This window comes from Hyalella azteca, unplaced genomic scaffold (assembly GCF_000764305.2).
Source record: "Hyalella azteca isolate HAZT.00-mixed unplaced genomic scaffold, Hazt_2.0.2 contig6336, whole genome shotgun sequence".
Taxonomy (NCBI): Eukaryota; Metazoa; Arthropoda; class Malacostraca; order Amphipoda; family Hyalellidae; genus Hyalella; species Hyalella azteca.
In genome coordinates, this window is record NW_025936499.1 from 253961 (window position 1) to 269065 (window position 15105).

General features: G+C 37.7%; 1 protein-coding gene across 1 annotated transcript; it reads right to left on the bottom strand.

Annotated features, from left to right (window-relative positions):
- Nucleotides 1-6790: 6790 nt before the first annotated feature.
- On the bottom strand, nucleotides 6791-15105 carry LOC108673481 (endoglucanase E-4). The gene is made up of 13 exons (XM_018161320.2): nucleotides 15043-15105; nucleotides 14410-14477; nucleotides 11727-11868; nucleotides 11348-11443; nucleotides 10978-11066; nucleotides 10598-10691; nucleotides 10129-10187; nucleotides 9624-9742; nucleotides 9102-9273; nucleotides 8339-8500; nucleotides 7786-7925; nucleotides 7509-7614; nucleotides 6791-7330 (listed from the first exon to the last, which is right to left on the bottom strand). The coding sequence occupies exons 1-13, from the start codon at nucleotides 15086-15088 to the stop codon at nucleotides 7223-7225; spliced, it is 1401 nt and encodes a 466-aa protein (XP_018016809.1). The 5' UTR covers nucleotides 15089-15105; the 3' UTR covers nucleotides 6791-7222.

The following is a 15105-nucleotide window of genomic DNA, read 5'->3' on the forward strand; positions in this document are numbered from 1 at the left end:
TTTTGTATGTAAACAATTCTTAATGAATTTGTAAACATCGTAAGTCGACAGGAAGCTTTGCGCAAACAAAATGTTCATCTTCAGTGGCATGCTCATGAACAAACTCTATTGGTTTTGATCATTTAAGAAAACTAGGATAAACTGACAATTTAACTCTAAATAAATTTGTATGTAATTATAACAACAAACATTATAACAAATTATATTGTAATTTTAATTAAATTGTATAGTTATCGTGTAATTATAAAAAACTTAAAAAATTATTTAAAAATTAATCAAACTTAAAAAATTATATAAACTTAAAATTAAATGAATTAAATAATTGAATAAAAAAACTAAAATTATAAAAAAATGTTAAACTAATTTCTAATGAGCGTTTTTACACGTCAACAGGTACGCGGCAATGTCGTGCAGTATTACTGCCGCCTGTCTCAAGTGCCCGCCTCGACCAGGTTCATGAGCCTACGCAGCGCCTGCAGCCTCATGTGCCAGCAGACTGCCGACTGTCGCTTCTTCTGCACGCTAGAAAGTAAGAAACTCATTGAGTTATTTGTACTGATATTACTCGTATAATCCTAAGTAAATACTAAGTATTACTCGTATAATCCTATACAAAAGTAATTATCAACCCAATGCTCATCTCATAATTTTAGATCATGCTTAATAATTCAAATGATTTTTTTCCAATTTTTACTATTTTGCGTTTTCCGTGTGTGCTCTTAATAAAAATATTAAAGTGTAATAAATGTCATTTTTAGATACTTCAATTGTTTTGTATTCCGGAATTCAAGATGAAACTCCACATCATCTTATCACAATTATACAAAATAAGGCCTTATGAGCAGCTGTTGACAATTTACTAATTGTTTTCCAGTTGAGAAATCGATATTTAAAAACGAACTAAAATATATTTATATAAGTAACAAATTTTATTTACAACGGTAACAGGCTCGAGTTCGTGCGCCCTGTTCGAAGCGTTCGTGGCGGTGCGGTGGCAGGGACATCCTACGTCTGGAACTACCACGACTTACGACGCCTGTTACACATCATGGGGAGACCCTCGAGATATCGTAAAGACAAACTCGTCCTTCAGTTACTCTTCTAGTTTGTACCTCCCACAGTATGCTACTGACGGATATGCTTGCACAACTCCTAGGGACTTCTTCGCGACGCATGCATTCCCAAACAGCTACTCACAGATTGACCTGGAACAGCTCACTCGGGTGCAGACAGTGATTTTGGCCACAACTGAAATAGCGTACGTGAAAGACATGGATGTGTTCCTCAGCAACACGAGTACTTTCGACCTTGGACAGAAAATCGGGCGAGTGAATGGCTATACGCCATATTGGTCGACGTATACCATCAACACCAACACCAGCGTGGTAGGGCGATACATTACGTTCTTCATGGCACAAGCTATTATCCACGGCTACGCCGAAGTCCAAGTTATTCCACAGCCTTAAGCCCATCTTGTGGAAGTATCAATATGATGTGAAAAACTAAAATAGTGGAAGACACAGGTATAACTTAAACATTCAACCACTGTTTCTGCTATGCTGTCCTGCTATGCTGCTTTGGTCATATAATTTATACCAAGAACATTTTTCCTTGGTACGTGTTGCAAATTCTAAAATGAGCTCTTAGTTTGAAAAAAATATGATAGTTAAAATCAATATAAAATACCCATATAAAATACAAAAAATATCTAAAAAATTATTCTAAAAGAAAATGAAAACGAGTAACATCTAATGTTTCACCAAGCGTAGAATCGCAGAGTGCTACAAATGTTCACTCACATTAGTTGTGGAATTTACCATGCTAATCTTATTCTATCCTCGAGTTACTGAGACGAGTCTCAAAGTGAAATTGTTTCCTATTGAGTGCCCCGAAATTCAGCGTTTGGATTCAATTAAAAATTATATTATGGAGAGCGCAGAATTTGTGACAACGATCGATCTTCATTAGGCCCCCATTTTAGATATTGACGTCGCACCAAAAATTTCGATTTCAAAATGATTTTGAAAGAAAATTACTTCATGTCACGCGGCGTGAATGACATTATTCCGGTTACTTTCGTGGTGTTACTTATTATGAATATTATTACTCTGATCATTAAACCATTCAAATTAATAAGACAAACACATCCACTTGAACTCATGAAATCTTTTCTGGTTATATACTGTACATGTAGTCATACCAAGTATTCTGCTTAGACGTCTCGATATCTTGATGGCTGCTGCCATGAAACTGGCCAACCTGGTTTAAAAAGTTGAACTTCTTTTAAATACAGAGCACAATCGAGTGATATTTCGCACAAAAATTCTTCTTAAATTTTGTGTTTTCAGAAATATTGAGGCTGTTCGTATATTGAATGAAGTTAGACAACTGTATAGGTCCACATTTACAGTTTTCTCGTCGATTTCTTTCGTATTGTGGCTTTGGTTTTCGAATGTATTGATTAAAAAATGAAAATCACACTCATGTTTTCATGAATTTATGTCTAATTTAAATAACAGGGAAATCTCGGATTCATTATACTGGTCATGATTAAGGCTTCGAAAAGGTACTACTATACTGTAAAATGGTCGTGAGGGAACAAAGTGATAAATTTCATCCTGGAGCCTGGACCATCGAGGCGGCAATGGTTGCTGTAAAATATGAATTTATAGGCAATAGCGGGCGAGGACTATTTCATTACTGTAAAAATATGAAAATTAATATATTTTAATGAGCTGCATCAGTATCTAACGTTGAAGTAACCAAAATTCTTATTTTATTGAAATTATTTCCAAATATTAAAGTTCGTATATAACTTGTTACTGGTAAATGCAATGCTGCAACTAAATGATAAAATAGGCATGTGAGTAATAAGTCCGCCTTCTTGAGCAATGCAGGTTAATTTCTTCTCATTATTCGAGAGATTAAATATAAGATATGTGGTTGTTCGCACAGAGATATTTTATCCAGTTTAAATATAAGATATGTGGTTGTTCGCACGGAGATATTTTATCCAGTTTAAATATAAGATATAGAGTTGTTAACACAGAGATATTTTATCCAGTTTTAATATAAGATATGTAGTTGTTCACACAGAGATATTTTATCCAGTTTTAATATTGTTGTGGGTATAGTGGCAAAAAAGGATGAATAAGAACGATAAATGAAAACTATAATAAGCAAACGACAAATACAAATAAAGACAAAATCATATAACCGTGTGTTCCCTTTGCTCATGTTCATACTTTCGGTCTCAAGATTCGGAGCCTTTCTAAAATTAAGAAATAAGCGAAAATTTAGAACTAGCAATATTTGAGCAACCAAAAGCAGAATATTACGTAAGCCAGATAAATAAACTATCGACTGATAACCATAATCATGAACAAATCTAAACATCACCACTGAATTGCAACAGGAAATTGTCACAAAATAAACAGACCAAATGATAAAGTAACGCGTACCTCCGTGGTGGATCATATAGCAATGAACAAGTTTCGGTGCTTATCTGAACGAGGTCAGGTGCGAGGTGACTTAAATCCAAAAATCCAAATGTCTAACTGTAAAAACTCGCTATTACACTACGTACCCTAACAATATAAGATATGTGGTTGTTCACACAGAGATATTTTATCCATTTTTATTAACTTGTGTGCAGGGCTCGCATAGGCCTCGTTCCTCCTCAACGTAGGAACATAGACCTCCCATTTAGTAAATTATTGGATTGAAATTTTTATTAAAGTAAATATTAAATAATAACTTATGTTGCTGCAATTATTTCAATGTTTATATATAGCCCCGTTATATATAGTAGTTATATTACATTCATAGGAGTTTATTTCAAAATATTACTTCTTGAGGTCCTACCGATAATCCGTGGGAATAAAGAATATGCCACAATTTGTAATTTAGTTTTAAAATGAATTTATTTATCCTGACAAATAAACATGAATGAGCAATCCACTTAAGATGCATTCAACCTGAATAAAGTTTAATTTTAGAAGCAATTGATTATTGGGCATGATCATGCCTTTTCATTACATTTACGGAATTATTAACTGTCATGTGATCAGCAATAGGAATCTGTTGGCATTTATTTCTCTGCCACTAGTCCCTCTCGAGGAACACCCCATAATTAATTTATTTACAGATATTTCGGGGAATTAACTATCCCTAATCTCATGCCGTGAAGTCACATAAATGTGCATGGTGATGGTTTTCGAACGTATTGATTAAAAATTAAACATCATACTCTTGTTTATTGGGAAGTTCTCTATAGTTCATTTAACCTCTTTTTATTTTATTTTCAAACTTGAACTTGAACTCATCGGATGGTTGAGGCCTCTACCAAGGCCTGTTCATCTCTTCAAAGTCGAAGCCAACCTGATTCACTGCGCATGCGGAAGTGCGACACACGTACATTTACCATATACATTACGCCGAAAATATCCAAAGACACAAATACAGATACACATACATACGCACATACATGCAGGACCCTAATTCTTACATTCTGGCTCATATAGTGATGGCAGATCCCTCCAGTGATGTCAATTAAGTTTTTGAAAGAGTTCACAGATGTAGCCGAGACCACACTATCAGGCAGGTCGTTCCACGAGTCAACAATCCTGTACGTGCGAAAGGAAGTTTCCTCTCACGTTAAGTCGGTATTTGATCTTAAACAGCTTCATGGAGTGACCGCTGAGTCGCGTTGTAGTGGCCTTAATGAACGTTAGGTGCTGAACGCTGTAGTACCCGTGCAGGTATTTGTAAACCTCGATCATGTCGCTGCGCCAGCGTCGGTGTTCCAGACAAGGTAGTTTCAGCGACCGCAGCCTCTCGGGGTAAGGCAATATTATCCCTCAGTGAACCCAGGAGCTTCGTTGCCCGCCTTTGCACATCCTCAATGTCGCTGCAAAGGGTTTTATGGCGTGGTTGCCAGACACAATGTCCGTACTCCCGCAGCAGACGGCCTAGACGTTTATACAGTTGTACAAAAGTATGCTCAGTCAGATGGTCAAATACGACCTGCGAATTTCGCCTACTACCTTGTTTGCTTTTGCGGTGCATCCCCCAGGGCTAAGCCAGGTTAAGCTTCTATCACTTCATAAAAACGTCCCAGATCTTACCTTGAATAAAATAAATGCTGTATATCAATATTTTTTTGGTAATGTTAGTATTCTTGTGAAAAGATGACTAGCCCACACCAGAAAATAGCGAGCGTCAGGTCTATAGGCATCTTACCTCGATGCCGCGTGGCGGGGAAAGCCCAATCACTTCCTAGCAGCTTCAGGTTCATCGCAGTTCCTAGGACGCGTTCGAGTTGACTCGGCACTCGGGTAATTTTCCGGATTTTTCTTTATTTATGCCCCACAATTATATTGAGATTCATAGATTTTTTGCAGGGAGGGGGAATTTTAATATTTAATGTTGTTAATGAACAAACTAACGTGGAATGCAGGAATAATTAAATATATAACATTTATGATCGTCCTTACGATCAATAGATTGATTGTTTAACGGTTTATACCTCCAAAGTCCATTGTTCCGACGTAGACCAGGAAAGCCTGAGCAGGTATATAAGTAGGTAGGCCAGCGTGTGGCCGGCGAGTCCCCATCATATCATCAACTTGCGAAATTAAAGGTCTAAGATGGTTGTCTTCTTTGTAAGTTTTAACATTTCCAGAGAGGTAGCCCGGAGAATAGCTGCAAACAATCGGGGTAAGTTTTTTAGATCCAATTGCAGAGTTCGCAGTGTTGAATATTTTTTTTGCTCTCCTCTGAAATTGTTCTGTTAATTATTATATTACTATATACATTAATTACCCAAGCAACAGACTCTCAAGAATCAACAAGAAATAAAATATAAAATTGTACGTAATATATGAAACTTTGAGATCTGAAACTGAGTAAAAAAATTCTGAAATTTACAAGCTGAAAAATTATTAGGTCATATTGTCCATTTCCGAAAAATTTTCTGCGCGTAGCTCTGCTGCGTTTTCTTGCCAGGACAAACTGGGTTGGGATGACTCAAATCGTCTCTCAATCTATTAACAAGTTTCATTAAATTTCACCCGTTTATACTTCAATACAGTTATTACTAAACATTACTAGCCAATTGCCGAAAGATTGATAAAGGATTACTGTGCAGTGGAACACTAATATCTCTTGAAGTTATAGATCCACGCACCACCAAGATTCCACGTATCCATTTTTCGTGGAAGCGTTGAGCAGTGAAGTGAGAGTTCATTCAAATTCATGCCCTTATGTTCTCTCAGTTGGTTTCAATCATTTGTGCGTTCCATGTCATTTAAATTAATTTTTTTTATGTGCGTTACTAAGGATTCCTGCTTGCATTCATATAAGACAGCTACGATTCTTACTCAGGACGAAACACTTACCTCGTCTATTTCCCTAATTGTGCTTGTTCTCTGTTAGATAGAAGAAATTTATGGTTTCAATAAAATACGTTTTCGGGTTGTAATCTTAACTATGATAATTCAATTGATAGAAGTATGTTGCGACGGCTCTTAACAATTCGACGCGTTGGAACCCAAGAAAAGAAAAATAAATGTTTTTTCAAATTAAAATGAGTGGAACGCGATATCTAGGCCAATCTTTATAAACATTTGTCGCCCTCTGATTTGCTCGGCATACCTCATTTTCAGATAGGGACGTCCACTTAGTCAAATAATTTAGCTTACGTCAACTGTGTGTAGGGTTATTATCAACGGTCTGTCGAGAAGATCAAATTTTCTTATCCTGACATGACTGCCATTAAAAACTCAGAATCTCGATTTAGTATATTTTTATTTTATTTACGGTGCAACGGTCATTGAGCATACCGTATTTTCATGAACGTCCAATTAAATCTCTAAACCTTTTTTATCTATAATATAGGATATAGCTCATAAAAACTCTTCCAAAGAAACCATAACTACATCATAATTTTAATATCTGACAAAATCTGAAAATACTTTTTGTGAAAAAACTTTTGTAAACATTTTATAGTACCGGTATTCAGCTGTGAAATCTGCAGCTACATATTTGAAGGCAATGAAATTAATGCTCTGCGTTTAACAACAAGCTGAAAAGTGAGGTAGAAATCGCAATATATTTCATCAAATCTGCTTTGTTCAAGCAACAATTTCAAGAATTTCATCTCTTTAAGAATTTTATTGTCGAAATATTCCCAGAAACAGTTCACAATGGAAATTCCTGAGGCTTATAAGTATTCAATGGCGGCAGCGAGGGCTCCTGTGAGGCCAGCGTTGTAGTCGCACGCCACTTCGTTCTGTACGTAGTCGTTGCGGTCGTCCACGTAGTTGTCGTTCTGCGGACAGCCAACGATCATCAGTCATAAGAACAGATTTTAAATTATTATTTTATGTTATTAACAGCAGAAACTTCATCGATGTAATAATATTTCTATTTTGATCCATTGATAAAAGTTGGCTCGTCTTTTGAAAACTCAGCTTGTGGGAATCACGAAGATATTGTCGTGTCGTTACCTGGTCAGGGCCGCCGACAAGCGCTCCGTACAGCGTCTGAGGGTTGGGCCCAGGGTTGTTGATAGCCACGTTGGGGTCACAATACTCGGGGATGTCGGGACACGAGCTTATTTTTTTAAAAAGTGATTAGGATTTTACATGGAAAAAAATGCCAATTACAAATGAAGATTCTATTAGAACTTGAAATTTTCACATAATTTTTATTACAAGCACTTTCATTTTAGCAGTTTCTGTCAAAATAAGCACCGATTGCTCGTAAATTAAAATTTTCTATCACCTGGATCGATGATGAGGACGCTCAGGAGGAGATACTCCAAAGCCCACCATGAAGGACCGCCCCGTGGAGCCCAAGGCGTAGTCGATTTGCGACAAGGCCCAAGCGCGGTTGCTGCTCGTGTCGATGCCGAGCTGGGCTCCCTGCACGAATTTCGGGTATTCTCGAAGACAGATTCTAGATTCGATTGAATAAAATCTCTGTAGCGGCATTAATTGTTGCGAATGAAGGTTTTAGTCATGTTAAACAGCCTAATAACAAGTGAATAAGAATAAATAATGCCTAGTAAACAATGTCATGGGTATCAAAATTTTACGATTATACAAATTCTAATATACAACACCCTGGGTCTGCATCTAATGCTTGAATAATCTACTATGCGTCAAATCATCTTATTGAGAACAATTTTTCCACGGCCTGCGTCCGGATCTAATATTCTTTGAAAACCCTTACAAAATTACAATAACAAATTTGTTTAGCTGACAATCCTTTAAAACGTTAACAAAATTACAATATTTATTTGTCTGATCTACAATCCCCGAAAGCCTTTTTATACCTTCATTGCAATGAAAGCAACACCCAAAGCACTGCGTAGTGAGCCCCACTCGCCCAGGTAGAGCAGCCCGCCAGGGGTGTGGGTCTGCGACGTCATGCTGTCAATGTACTCCTTCGCTAGGCCCATGTAGAAGTCGCCACCGAACACCTCGGCAAACAGCACCTGCCGACATCACAGCGCGATGAGGTTTGAAGCGCGTTAGTTTTTGATGAGGGTTAATGTGGCCAAAATCTTCGCTGAAATGGGTAATTGAGTTTGACATTGGCTCATTGAGTAATATATACTATTGGAATCATGTATCATTGTAAAACTGCACTCCATTATTACTGACATTCTAGAAATTCGTAAAACAATTTGTAACCATTCTCGTGGAATCAGGGAAAAATCATATGAATCTTGGCTGGCATATTCATTCTATTAGATTGGTTTCGATTATGTTAAATCGATGTTGAGTGATTTCTTTAGAGGTTTTCATGCCCTTTTTTACATATCACATGCAATATATATATATATATATATATGTTCTCAGAAATTTTCGCTCAGTTCAAGCAACACTGCGTTTGTCTCACTATTTCAGGGAAACCCGTCACTTTTTCTGTATTTTCTTATGAATTCGTATAATGAACTTCTTCCGAGTTTGTTGTTTCACTTCTAGATTTATAGCATTGTAGTACTGCTCTTATTTTACCGATATTTCTTCATAAAATATCCGCGGCATTTGTCCATGTTTCTGCATCTTAAATTATTTCACCCGTCTATTTACCTGAGCGCCTCCGAACTTATTGTCCCAGCCGTAGCCAACGCCCGCAGCCGACCACTGCACGCCGAATTCATCCCAGAAAGCTTTGGCCTTGTCGGCGTAGTAGCTGTCGCCTGTGGCCTGGTATAGGAACAGAGCTGCCATGCACAACTCGTCGCCGTAGCCGCTGAACGACCTGTGGTGGATGCAATCCATTTGCTTGTGACCTTCAATATTAACGGACTTAGAGGTGTTGTATCAATCAAAAGAGAGAAGCTCGTTGGAAAACACGTGTGCTGAAGAAAACGACAGAAATTCGAAAGAGAATAATGACAAAGTAATATCATCAACTAGCACAAGTAATGTTGAACGCACTAGAGGTTTCACGAAGCCCACATCAGTAGACTGGAGAATTTCTAACCGTATATGTATATAACTTCTGCGAAATAAACTTTGATTCAGAAGCAGTAGAAAATTATTTACAATGTTTGGCATCACAATAACTGAACAGGTAATGCATAGATGTTACTACTCCCTTGTACCCACTGGTAATAATAAGCTGCGTCAGGGATAGAGATGTGGTATAGTTGGCGGTACTGATCAGCGAATTCGAACAAGTCCTTGGATGCCGCAAGACATCGGTCAGCGTAACCCGAGTCTGAGTCCTGAAGAGTGTTAACAACCACATTAATTATTTGCTCCCCAAACTATCATAATTAATACGTATCTGTACAGGGCATCCAGAGCAAATTTTCATTGGAGAGTGTTAAGATTCGGATGTGACTACCTCAACCTTACTAATCATATTTGTCACGATTTAAAAGCAGCCGTTACGCAGACCTCAAGATTTTCACAAATTTGTCAGAAGTCGCTCTTTTACCTCGAATTTCGGATATTGATTGACCTATAAATTATCAAGTTTAATTTTAATGATATCTACAAAAAGATTATAAAAAATACCTTCACAAAATCTGTACGCATAGCTCATTCAGAAAAAAATGTATTTTATTGCGTGAACTTTTTATCATAATACATTCATGTTCAAACTCACGCGGAAAATCATTGATGCTGTTGCCAAGGCAGCCGCCGTATCTGCAGCCAAATCTGAGCCTGCAAAATCCCAAGCCTTTATAAAAATGCTTAAAATCTATGTTTTAGCAAACGTCTTCCTCATATACACCGGTTTCGTTGATCTCTCTAATGCACGACAAGAAAATCTCATTTGTGTCAATACTCACAAATATAGAAAGAATAAAGCGGACATCTCCTCATTCTTTGAGAATAGAATTTTTAGACCAGAACCAATTAATTGTTGAAATTGTATAAATTTTCTCTTCTTCAACGTCTGTAACATAAATTCGAGCCGATTATATAGTTTTCAAACTATGCCCTGCAACAACTTTGTAAGTCTCATACAATATAATGTGTTATCTCAAAACCCGTCTCTATAAACAAATTTAAAGTGTCCTGTTTTACAAAATAAAAAGAATATTGGAGAACCGAAGCCGAGAAAATCTGACCTGGAGCGCTAGTGTCAATTTTCCATGCTGGTCGCTGCATGGTCATGTCTTCAGGGCGGCCCCAGTAAGCGTGGTCGATATCCCCTTGGCCGACCTGCATCATCATCAACTTTCTGATAGCATCATTTACTCTACAACCAATTTATTACTAATTGGTTTCTCTCTACTAATTTTAACTATAAATTGCAGTTTTAGTTATGCTAAAGTTTTATTTGGTACTTATGCTGAAATTACGCTAGAATTCTAGCCCTCAGTTTATTTGAGAAACGATTTATTCGCTGTTTAATGTCATGCAAATATTTAATTTCTCTCTGTTTTCGGTTGTTCATCTTTTATCAGCACCTGCTAAAAATTACAACAACATCGGACACAGCTCTGACCTGACCGTAGAGAAGCATGTTCGAGGAGTGGGCTTTCAAGAAGTAATCGGTGGCCCATTTTACAGCGTCCATGGCGTAGCCTGTCTGACCTGAACAGGCGAATAACTTCTACTTATAGGGTTCAGCTCGAAACATTCTTAAAGCTCTGTTTATTTGACGCAAAATATTATTAGATCTTGAAAACTTAGAGGGCGACCATAATATAAATTAATGTGAAGACATGAAGCATGACGGATGCGTCAGGACCATGATTTAAATGATGATGAAGATTATTCCGGCTCTGACAGTGCTACAAAGAAATAATTAATAATTATCTTCTGCCACTTGTGTTACTATAAAAGTGTCGATGTTTTATACTGTTTGGACGTACCTGCCTTGTCAAATCCAGCTTTGAAAGATAGTAAAGCCCAGCCAAGTGTGGTGGTGGTGAAGGCCATTGGGAAGCCAAACTTTACATGGTCTCCAGCTGGACACAAAACAGTATTACTGATGTTCTAGAGCCTAAAAACGAACAGATTTGGTCACTAAATCTAAAAATGATTTGGGTACTAAATACAGTTATTTGGTCACTAAATCCTGAATTTTTCTTTCTTTGTCCGATCTCTGGCGAATTTCTTTTCTGATGAATGGGAACGTCAATAATTTTAGTCTCGATCGCGATCTCCTCTTAAATCATTCGCGTAACTTTAAAATTATATTTAATGGCAAGTAAAAAAATTCTTGAACCATCGAAACTTCTTTTATCATACCATCGTAATAGCCTCCCGCGAGGTCAACACCAACATCCTGTCCATCATTGAGAGCCGAGTCCTGACGCCAGGTCACGCGTTGACTCGACGGCAGGTCGCCTGAGCGCTGGGCTTCATAGAACAGGAAGGACATGCATAGCGCCTGTTAGAAAAAAAAACTATAACCTCAAAAATCTCTCGTTGCCCGAGATCGATATGTATAACTCTATATAATTAAAAATTATTGTGGATAATCAATGATTATTGGTGGCTATAGATGGAAATTATAGGTGGAACACCGATGGCGCATCGATGCGGCAATCTTACTGCCAAGCACACAGAACGAATTCATGGTTCCGTCTTGATTTCGAATGACCCGCAACCAAATAACACCTTTCTACTTAGTATAAATTACAGTGTCAAATTCCTTCGTGCACTGCTCAGTTTGGGCAAACTGTAATCGGTGGCATGCGAGATGTTTACCTGCAATGCACCATCGATGATTCAAACCCTGTAAATCATCCATGATTAATCGGTGAAAACTATCTATACTCGCTACCCTTTCCATTTATTGATGTTTTACTGGCGATTTTTGGCAGATGTGGCCACCCACCGTTACGTTACCTATAGTCTACCATCCCCACCTATGATCATCGGTATGCCAGTCTTAATTTTTATTTGGTTATGTGAAACACAGAATTATTAAGATGTGACGAAAGTCTGTGATGTAGAATCGTCACGCCTGATTAGAGAGTAGAAATTACGAATGATAATTAGGGTATAATTTGGGGAGAGGAAGCGAATATTAGGGTATAATTTGGGGAGAGGAAGCAAATAGGGCGCAGTAGTTGTTCTTGTTCATGGGGGAAACTTTGGGATTGTTTAGGGTAAAATCAAAACGACTCTCCGTTGCGGTTTGCGGTGTATATATAAGTAGCTGGGCGTGCGTCAGGACTCCGGAGACAGTCCCGAACCAGCGAAGCATTTAAGCGGACGCGCGGTGAGAAGCGAGTCGGGTGTCGTGAACAAGTTAGTGGTCGGAATAGCGTTGGTGCGCTATGCGCAACTACCAAGGGAATCGCAACGACAGTGACGAACTAAGAGAATTTCAACTATTAGCCTGCATATTTAGGACAAGATTCCGAAGACAACCGCGAAAATTCTATATGCGCTTGAGCGAAGATTTCGGAAACAACAACAGCGGTAGAGTTTAAAATTACGACACCCTCTAGAGAATCCTATAAGACTGGAGTTCATCAGATCTTGGTGGGGTAAGAACTCGACAGTCCAACGCTCCAGTATCGTTCCGACTTCAGCCGTTTACGGATTTTGAGTCCCGGAATTGACTCCCCCAGAGACCGAGAGTCTACACCAGCGGCTGAGCAAGTTACGGCGAAGTCAACCAGCCCTCGATGCCCGGGCGTCTCCTTCTCAAACCCGGTGATGTACCAGTTTGGGAACTTAAGTTAAGCCATTCTTTTATTTCCCTAGAGGCGGGTATTTTAGCGGAGAATGGCCAGTCGGTATCGGTGTTATACCCAGTTATTGACAATAACTCTGCCCAATTTCAGTACTTGGGTCTGTGTCTGAATTATTATTTCAGTGTTATTCCTAGCTATTGACTATAACTGTCCAATTTGAGTACTTGGGTCTGTGTCTGAATTATTATTTCAGTGTTATTCCTAGCTATTGACAATAATTCTGTCCAATTTCTGTACTTACGACTGTGTCCGAATTATTATTTCAATGCTATTCATAGCTCATGATAATTACTCTGTCTAATTTCAATATTTACGACTGTGTCTAAATTATTATTTCAGTGTTATTCCAAGCTATTGACAATAATTCTGTCCACCCCTGCACTTAGGCCTGTGTCTGATTTTATAATATAGGTAGTTTTAAAGCTTTCCACGTGTCGTCATTTCCCTCCTGTACTAATTCATTATTGCCCGATAAAGAACCTCGCGTGCCATGGAAATCACTATGGCCGAAACCTGACAAATGAATAAACCAAGGACCTCAGAGTAAACACTACATTTTTAACTTAATCACGCCTGGAGCAAACTTCTCCAGTTAATTAATCACTTGCGCGCCCGAAGATTACCATTAGTGCAGAATTGTATTTTTTAAGATTGTAAGACACTCGCTTGGGTGTTAAAAAGACAATATATATTTATAATATTTCTCGGCTGATGCGATCGAAAAATGCTTTCGAAATCCACGCCAAGTCCAATTGTTTCACCGTATGTCAGATAGTTCGCACGTGATCATTCCAGCGTTTCAAAAGATCATACTGAGCATTGTCAGTAAATTATATTATGCTCGATTAAAGCCCCTTTCACACAGGGCGGCAAATACCGCAAGCGTGGAAAAAACGCGCCTGTATATTTACTGCGTAATCGTTCACACGAGGCAGTTTTTAACACTGGAATTTATCAGTCTTGCAGTAAGAAGTGCAACGTTATACGTTCACCATATGTACCTCATGAAAAACTTTGGACGTTTCCTTGTAGCTATGTAGATGGTTAAATTCGCTTTATTATAATCTCAATCATTCCAACCATTTCTAAACATAAAAGCAACTTTCAGTATATAGAACAATTGTTTATAAACTGTCACCACTGCATAAATGAAACCACACAAATAATGTTGAATGGTTTTTGACACAGACTTGAAAAACCATTTACAATTTTATCGGACTTACCTGACTGTAGTCGAAGGGCGTCTGGCCTGTGGGAGGGCACGCGCCATCTTGTGCCCTCACGCCCGCAACTACAAGTTCAATGTGAATTTATTATAAAACATGTCTTAAGTAAATACCCATGTCTGATCTTGAAATAATAAAATGAAACATTATTTTTGAAATTTGAAATGAAAATAAACAAATGAGAGAATATAAAATGTTTATAATTTAATAATATTGATGCACATTATAGGCCCTTTCAAATCAAGTGAACATTACATTCTTAAGTAGGAAGCAAAGAAGTACAGTTGGTGCACATTTTCGCTCGTAGAAATGAATGCATCAAGCATCAAAGCTTAAAATTGTTTAGTTTCCTTCACGTAATGAAGTGAGGCTGATTTTTGGTATACATACTTTACAAGAACATTGAAAATTATAATGAAGTACTGGGCTGTTTTTTATTAAATAAGCGTTATACCAAGTTTAAACAAAAAAGAAAAATATATTACGAAAATTATCTAAATTACTACTTATGTTTGAAAGATTCATTAAACCCTAATTAACAGAATAGTGTTGGTCAATATCCTACCATAATTTAAATAGGTCATAGGTCTTCAATTAACACAGGGGGCTCTAGTTTTACTATAGACTCACTGAGCAGGAGCCCCAATGAGCAGAAAGTAAGAATCGCTTTGGCCATGTTAGAGAAGGTGAAGC